Here is a 6,981-nt window from a genome sequence, read left to right as displayed (position 1 = left end):
ATGTCCCAAAAAAAAAAAAAAAAAAAAAAAAAAAAAAAAAAAAAAAAAAAACAAACAGCTCTTCCCCCCTTTTATTTTTTTATTTACTATACTCATTTTTGTTGGAATCCTACCCCCCACCCCCCTGTAAAATTGACAGCCAAGATTCACCGGCAAACATTTCTTTGTCCTTGGATGCCACAATTCCAGGTTCTGCCTTTTTTCTCCCAAGCTCAGAAGTTTCCTGGGGCCAGTTCTTGCAGCTCAAAATTGTCCATGCGATGTTATTCTTCACAGCTTTGAGACAGGAACACCTTGCCCTGTTGCTTCGCCATTCCCCATTTTATTTGGGGATGCCTTCCTCCGGGAATACTAATTTTATATTAGTCAAAGGGGTGAAAGTTTGCACTGACTTCTTAGGTGGTGTATGGCGGGTGGTGAACATATTTGAGACACGCAGATGGCAAAATAAAGCTATCTTAGGGGACAGAAGGCTGAGCTCTCAAATGCCCAGCACCCCACCACCCTCGGGTAATTCTCTCTCCACTGCTTTATAGGCCAAGAGTGGCTTGAAGGGGGTGCAGAGCCTTCTAATGTATAAGGTAAGACCAACCAGCCGGGTGCAGTGGCTCACCCCTGTAATCCTGGCACTTTGGGAGGCCGAGGCAGGTGGACCACTTGAGTCTAGGAGTTTGAGACCAGCTTGGGTAATGTAGTGGGACCTTGTCTCTACAAAAAAAACATTTTAAAATTAGCTGAGTATGGATTGCTTGAGTCCAGAAGGCAGAGGTTGTAGTAAGCTGAGATAGCACCACTGCACACCAGACTGGGTGACAGAGAGAGACCCTGTCTCAAAAAAAAGAAGACTGTGGCTGGGCGCGGTGGCTCACTCCTGTAACCCCAGCACTTTGGGAGGCCAAGGAGGGCCGATCACTAGAGGTGAGGAGTTTGAGACCAGCCTGGCCAACATAGAGAAATCCTGTCTCTACTAAAAAAAAGATACAAAAATTAGCCAGCCGTGGTGGTGGGCACCTGTAATCCTAGCTACTTGGGAGGCTGAGGCACGAGTATTGCTGGAACCCAGGAGGTAGAGGGCAGTGAACCGGGATCGTGCCACTGCACTCCAGCCTGGGTGATAGAGGGAGACTCTGTCTCAAAAAAAAAAAAAAAAAAAAAAGACGACGACAACTGGCTGGGCGCGGTGGCTCACGCCTGTAATCCCACCACTTTGGGAGGCCGAGGCAGGTGGATCACTTGAGATCAGCAGTTTGAGACCAGCCTGACCAACATGGTGAAACCCCATCTCTACTAAAAATACAGAATTAGCTGGGCATGGTGGCGTATGCCTGTAATTCCAGCTACTTGGGAAGCTGAGGCACGAGAATCGCTTGAACCCGGGAGGCAGAGGTTGCAGTGAGCCAAGATTGCACCATGCACTCCACCCTGGGCAACATGAGTGAAGCTTCATTTAAAAAAAAAAAAAAAAAAATACTAACTAAAGACCAATGGTAGGGGGTGATGGAGAGACTTCGTGGCAGAGGTTCCCAGTTCATGCATTCTCTTCCTAGGATGGGGACTCTATCCTGCAGAGGGGGGGCTCTCTGAGGGCCCCAGCCCTTATCAGCCGCTCAGACCGCCTGCAGCAACGCCTCCCAATCACTCGGCACTTTGGACAGGTGAGAGCGCCCCCTCCCGCCATGCACACACCTGGAATTATCACTGAATCCTCCACCCATCCCAGTCCCCATCCAGACATCCCACCTCCTTCTTCAGCTTCCCTAATATGTGGCACCCACTTCACACTCACCCTCCTTTAGCAAGCCTCAGCCCCCTGATTCTGCAGTCTCCTGAGGTCCTATCACCCCCACCCTTTGCAGAACCGGCCCCTTCGCCCCAGCAGGAGACGCCAGCTGGAAGAGGGACCTTCCGAGCCCCCAGGGGTGGGGTAAGGCTAAAAGGGAACAGCGATGTTGAAAGTGGGAGGCCAGGACTGATGGGGAAGAGGGTCCCCAAACTCCAGAGCAGCCTGACCAGGGCTGGGGGGTCTCGGGCAAATATCTGAGGCTGCCCATCCTCACCCAGGACACCCCCTCTGAGTCCTGAGGATGAGGGGTGCCCATGGGCAGAAGAAGCTCTGGACAGCAGCTTCTTAGGGTCTGGAGAAGAACTGGATTTGTTGAGCGAGATTCTGGACAGTCTTAGCGTGGGAGCCAAGAGTGCAGGCAGCCTGAGACCGAGCCAGAGTTTAGACTGCTGTCACAGAGGAGACCTGGACAGCTGCTTCAGCCTGGTGAGAGCCTTGCCCACTCCCCCAACCCCCCCCACCCAAGTCTTCCCCTAATGGTCCATCCAACTTGCCAGCCCCTCTGCCATCTAAAAGCCACAACTTCCCTATCCATCCCACCTAGCCTAACATACCAAGATGGCAACCAGACGATCAGAAACTACCAGAGCCAGAGCCCCAGCCCCTGTCCCTGCCATCCCTGCAGAGCACCTCGTCTTTGGATGCCACCAGCTCTTCAAAGGACCACAGGTCCCAGCTAATACCCTCAGAGTCCGACCAAGAAATCATCTGTCCATCCCAGTCCTCAACAGCTTCTGCAGACCCAAGCAGCCGAGGGGACCCCGGACCCTCTCCTCTCACAGAGCCCCTAATTCTTCATCTCGCCCCTTCCCACAAGGCAGCTGAAGATTCTAGAACCCAGGAAAACCCCGCTTCCTGGCTCTCCACTGCACCCACTGAGCCCAGCCCTCCAGAAAGCCCCCAAATTCTGGCCCCCACAAAGCCCAACTTTGATATAGCCTGGACGTCCCAGCCCCTTGGTCCTTCCTCAGACCCCAGTTCTCTGGAGGACCCCAGAGCCCAGTCTCCCAAGGCCCTGCTAGCAGAGCACGCTCACCTCCAGCCACTCGAGGAACCAGGAGCCCCGAATTCCCCTGCTACACCCACCAGCAACTGGCAAAAGCTCCAGCCCAGCAGCCGGCCCAGAGTCGCTGATCTTAAGAAGTGCTTTGAGGGTTAAGAATCAGGGGTCCAGGAGAGACCCCAGTCCCTCAGTAAAGCCACAGGAGCCCAAAGCTGGTTTTTTCCTGGTGAATTTCTCTGGTGCCCTCATTCTGCTCAGAAATCCATCCCACCCACCTCTGTCCCTCCAAGGGCAGCCTCTCTAACTGAGTCGTAGCGGGGAATTCCAGGAAGCCTCCTGGTCCTCTAGAATCCCGGCAACCTTACAATTCCTCTCGGCATTCGTCACTTCCATCTCAGCTAATGCTCCCACCAGCTCAAACACACCAATAAAGCTTTTATTACATCTTACTTCTAATTTTATATACATATATAAAAGTGAATAGCCCCATCCTCTCCTGACCTCAGGGGCAGAGTCTTGAAGTACCTTCTTCCCTGCTATTCTTAAGCACTGGGTGGATCTGACTGCCCAGAGAGGGCACTGCCTTTCCCCAAGGTCATACAGCAATGAAGGGAGACAGATGCAGGAAAGGGGACCTAGATGGGCAGGCAGCCCCGCACCGTCTCCTTGGAGTCCTGAGGGGCCCGGGCCTCGGTTGCATGGGAGAACTGAAAGAAAGGAGAAGGGGCTGTGGAGCCTGCAGGACACACAGAGAAAAGTTGGTTCCGCAAGCAGGGAGGTGGGTCCCGAGCCCCAGCACCCTGAGCTGCAGGCACAGCCAAGCAGAGGCAACATGCTGCACAGAGCCCACCAGGTGGGTGCCCCCAGCCTCTCCCCACAAGTCCTCCTGAGCCATCAGAGGCTGGTGTCTCGGTGGCAGCTGCAGTGTACAAGCCAGCACCCCGCAGTCCTGGGCAGTGTTGGTGACTGCAGCAGGCCCCAGCGTTCAGATGAGCCGCTCTTCCGGCGGCAACTTGAGGTTGGGGGTCGGTGGCACACGGGCACCCACCTGCTCCTCGCTGCTGGGCCGGTAGGTGCCCTCCGTCTGCCGCTTCTCCCGAAGCTTCCACACCAACAGTGCCAGCCCCACAGCCAGGAGCAAGATGGCCAGGATGGAGAAGACCACAATGATAGCAGTGATGGCCTCCTGAGACTTCAGAGAGGGGACAGGGGTGAATCACCTGAGCCTGGGTAGCCTGTCCACCTCCACCTGAATTGCACCCCCCTCAACAACCCCCAACCCACAACACACACACATATCTGCCACTTTTGGTGATCTGATCCCCACACTGGGGCTTCCTGGATCCCTACCTACCTTATCTGGGGTGCTAAGGCTCCCCACCACCTGCCATGTCTGGGACGCCCCTCGCAAGCACCTGCCATGTCTGGGACTTGGGCTTTTTTTTTTTTTTTGAGACAGAGTCTTGCTCTGTCGCCCAGTCTGGAGTGCAGTGTCACGATCTCAGCTCCCTGCAACCTCCGCCTCCTAGGCTCAAGTGATTATCCCTGCCTCAGCCTCCCGAGTAGCTGGGATTACACACGTGTGCCACCCTGCCTGGCTAACTTTTTGTATTTTTAGTAGAGATGGGGTTTCACCATGTTGGCCAGGCTGGTCTCAAACTCCTGACCTCATGATCTGCCTGCCTCAGCCTCCCAAGGTGCTAGGATTACATATGTGAGCCACCGCACCCAGCCGGGACTCCTGCTTTCATCATGTCTACCAAGTCTGAGCTCCTTGCTTCCTCACCCACCTGAGAGGCATGTGGAGTTCCTGAGCCCCCACATCTGACAGCTACAGTGTTCCTGCCAACTCCCTCTAGGGTCTCCTAGTCTTCCTGGTCTAAGACTTCAGGTCTCTCCTACTTAGAGCTCTCCAAAGCCACCCTGACCTGCCACCTCTGGGGGAAGGGGGTGTCTAGTCCTCTCTACATGCTGTATGTGTGGCCCCTGGATAACATCCTTGCTGCCATCTTCCCACATATACCTCCAACTCACCAAGTTGCCATTGGAGCTGGAGCTGGTGGGTGAAGGCACAACAGTGCTACTGTCATATGCAGGAGAGGTCAATCCTGTGAAGGTTGAAGGCAGAGACTAAATCAGTCTCCATCTTTCTCTCCCATCCCCGCCCATGGGCACCTGCTTTGGTCATTCCCCTTCACCTCCCCCCAGCAAGTCCCAATTCAAACTATGCCTTTCATTCGCACAGAGACAGTGGGCGCCTTGCAGGCAGGACCTGTCCCTCCGGTGTTTGCTCCTCCAGACACCCCCCCCACCCAGCCCAGCAGAGCCCAGTAGGGTGTCCGGAAGTCCAACCCTCCCCCACTCACCACCCGGCCCTGGGCCCTTAAGGATCTGGGCGGGCCTAGCTTTTCCCTGGAGTGTCTGACTCACACCTCCCCCCAGGCTCACAAAACAAATCTAAGACTGAATGGCTGGGGTCTACACCTTCAGCCAACGGGTCGACCGGGCTCGGCAGGCCTCCTCCCAGCTCCCAGTTCACCCAAAACACCTGCACTATGCCAGGACTCAGGTACACAGCCCTTACCTCCCACCAAGTCCTACTTAGGAGCCCCCACTACAACACACAATTCCACCTGGCTCAGGAACTCAGGTCTCCTAGACCACCTCCCAGGGTCCAAGGAAGAAACTAGAAATCTTAATCTCCCTGAGCCCTAACCCTGTAGACCCCTCCCCAAGGTATTTCTTGCCCGCTTCCCAATTCTTGACCCTCTCTGTGCCCCAGATACCCAGCGCTTCTAAGCCACGTCCCCAGCAGAGATCCAGGAATCCGGACCCCTCCCCCTAGAGCTCTCAGCTGGTACCTACTTTGCCCCCAGACTCGGCCCCAGCGGGCCAGCACGAACGGCAGGCCCAGCACCAGGAGCAGCCCCAGCCCGGGGTTCGCCATGGGCTGGGTGGCGGGTTGGCAGCGCCGAGGAAGGGGCTTCTCGCGCGCGCCCCTCCTACCGCATCTCCGGCCAGGGGCACCTGCGACGGGGCACCTGGGGGCAGGAGAAGGAGAGAGGCCCGGGCATTGGGATCGGGGTCTGGACCCGGGCGCAGGCCCACAGGAGAAACAACTGGCGCCAGGGCACCCATGAGTCCCGCCCCGCCCCAGCCGCCAGAGGTCAGCGATTAAAGATTAACTCCTGGGAGCGCGTTCCTGGGCTGGGGAAAGGAAGGCGACGGGACGGGTAGGGTGGACGGGTGAGGGCGCAGGCCTAGCGGTGCGTCCTGCTTTCCTACCTGGCCCGGGCGTCTTTGACCTAGCTCAGGTTCCTGGTCCGTGCCCCTCCCTCGAACCCTCGGTCCGTCGGTCGGTCTTTGGGTCCGATCCCACCGGCTCCGCCCGCTCACGTGACCCGGAAAGTTTAGTCACTCACCTGGGAGGAGAGCGCACTTCCGGCTTGTGCACCTGAGCCTCGATAAGAGGGCGGAGCCAAGAGGGGGGCGGGGCCGCGCTGCGGACGCACCTGTAACGGGACCCTCACACCTGCATTGCGAGCCATGTGTAGGAGTGCACAGGTGTGGAGACGCACGGGGTATGTATGTACCCGTGCACGAGGCACTCCTGCCTAGGGCAGACTTGGATGGGGAGCGCTCAATGAGAAAAAACACCCGCCCAGGCGCAATGGCTCACGCCTGTAATCCCAACACTTTGAGAGGCTGAGGCAAGAGGATCGCTTGATGCCAGGAGTCCGAGACCAGCCTGGGCAACACAGCGAGGCCTGATCCTCTACCAAAAAAAAAAAAAAAAAGAAGAAGAAGAAGAAGAAGAAAATAAGCCCGGGGCTCTGGCGTGATCCTGTAATCCCAGAGCTTTGAAAGACCAAAGCAAGAGAATCACTTGAGGCCAGGAGATCGAGATCCGCCTGGCCCACAGAGGGAGCCCCATCTTTACAAAACAATAAGAAAATTAGCCGGATGTGATGGCACCCACCTGTAGTCCCAGCTACTTGGGAGGCTGAGGTGGGAGGATGGATTGAGCCCAGGAGTGGAGGTTACAGTGAGTGAGCTATGATTGTACCACTGTACTCCAGCCTGGGTGACAAAGTGAGACCCTGTCTCTAAAAAAATTTCTAAAAGATAAAACACC

At 56.0% G+C, this 6,981-nt stretch overlaps 2 protein-coding genes across 3 annotated transcripts in view; one reads left to right on the top strand and one right to left on the bottom strand.

The window, feature by feature from the left end:
• Window positions 1-3,297, top strand: part of DENND1C (DENN domain containing 1C) — a 16,454-nt gene extending 13,157 nt beyond the window's left edge. For both annotated transcript variants that reach the window (XM_025365829.1, XM_025365827.1), the window contains 5 exons: window positions 537-581; window positions 1,548-1,655; window positions 1,857-1,924; window positions 2,062-2,269; window positions 2,388-3,297. In XM_025365829.1, coding sequence (XP_025221614.1) covers window positions 537-581; window positions 1,548-1,655; window positions 1,857-1,924; window positions 2,062-2,269; window positions 2,388-3,002 — 1,044 coding nt within the window. In that variant the 3' untranslated portion in view covers window positions 3,003-3,297. The remainder of the gene's footprint in view (window positions 1-536; window positions 582-1,547; window positions 1,656-1,856; window positions 1,925-2,061; window positions 2,270-2,387) is intronic.
• On the bottom strand, window positions 3,286-6,244 carry CRB3 (crumbs 3, cell polarity complex component). Its single transcript, XM_025365853.1, has 5 exons — window positions 6,132-6,244; window positions 5,712-5,887; window positions 4,881-4,954; window positions 3,895-4,038; window positions 3,286-3,553 (listed from the first exon to the last, which is right to left on the bottom strand). The coding sequence occupies exons 2-5, from the start codon at window positions 5,791-5,793 to the stop codon at window positions 3,482-3,484; spliced, it is 372 nt and encodes a 123-aa protein (XP_025221638.1). The 5' UTR covers window positions 5,794-5,887; window positions 6,132-6,244; the 3' UTR covers window positions 3,286-3,481.
• Between the last annotated feature and the right edge of the window lie 737 nt (window positions 6,245-6,981).

This window comes from Theropithecus gelada, chromosome 19 (genome assembly GCF_003255815.1).
Source record: "Theropithecus gelada isolate Dixy chromosome 19, Tgel_1.0, whole genome shotgun sequence".
Classification (NCBI taxonomy): Eukaryota; Metazoa; Chordata; class Mammalia; order Primates; family Cercopithecidae; genus Theropithecus; species Theropithecus gelada.
The sequence above is the reverse complement of the archived record's forward strand: the minus strand, read 5'-3'. Positions and strand labels throughout refer to the sequence as shown.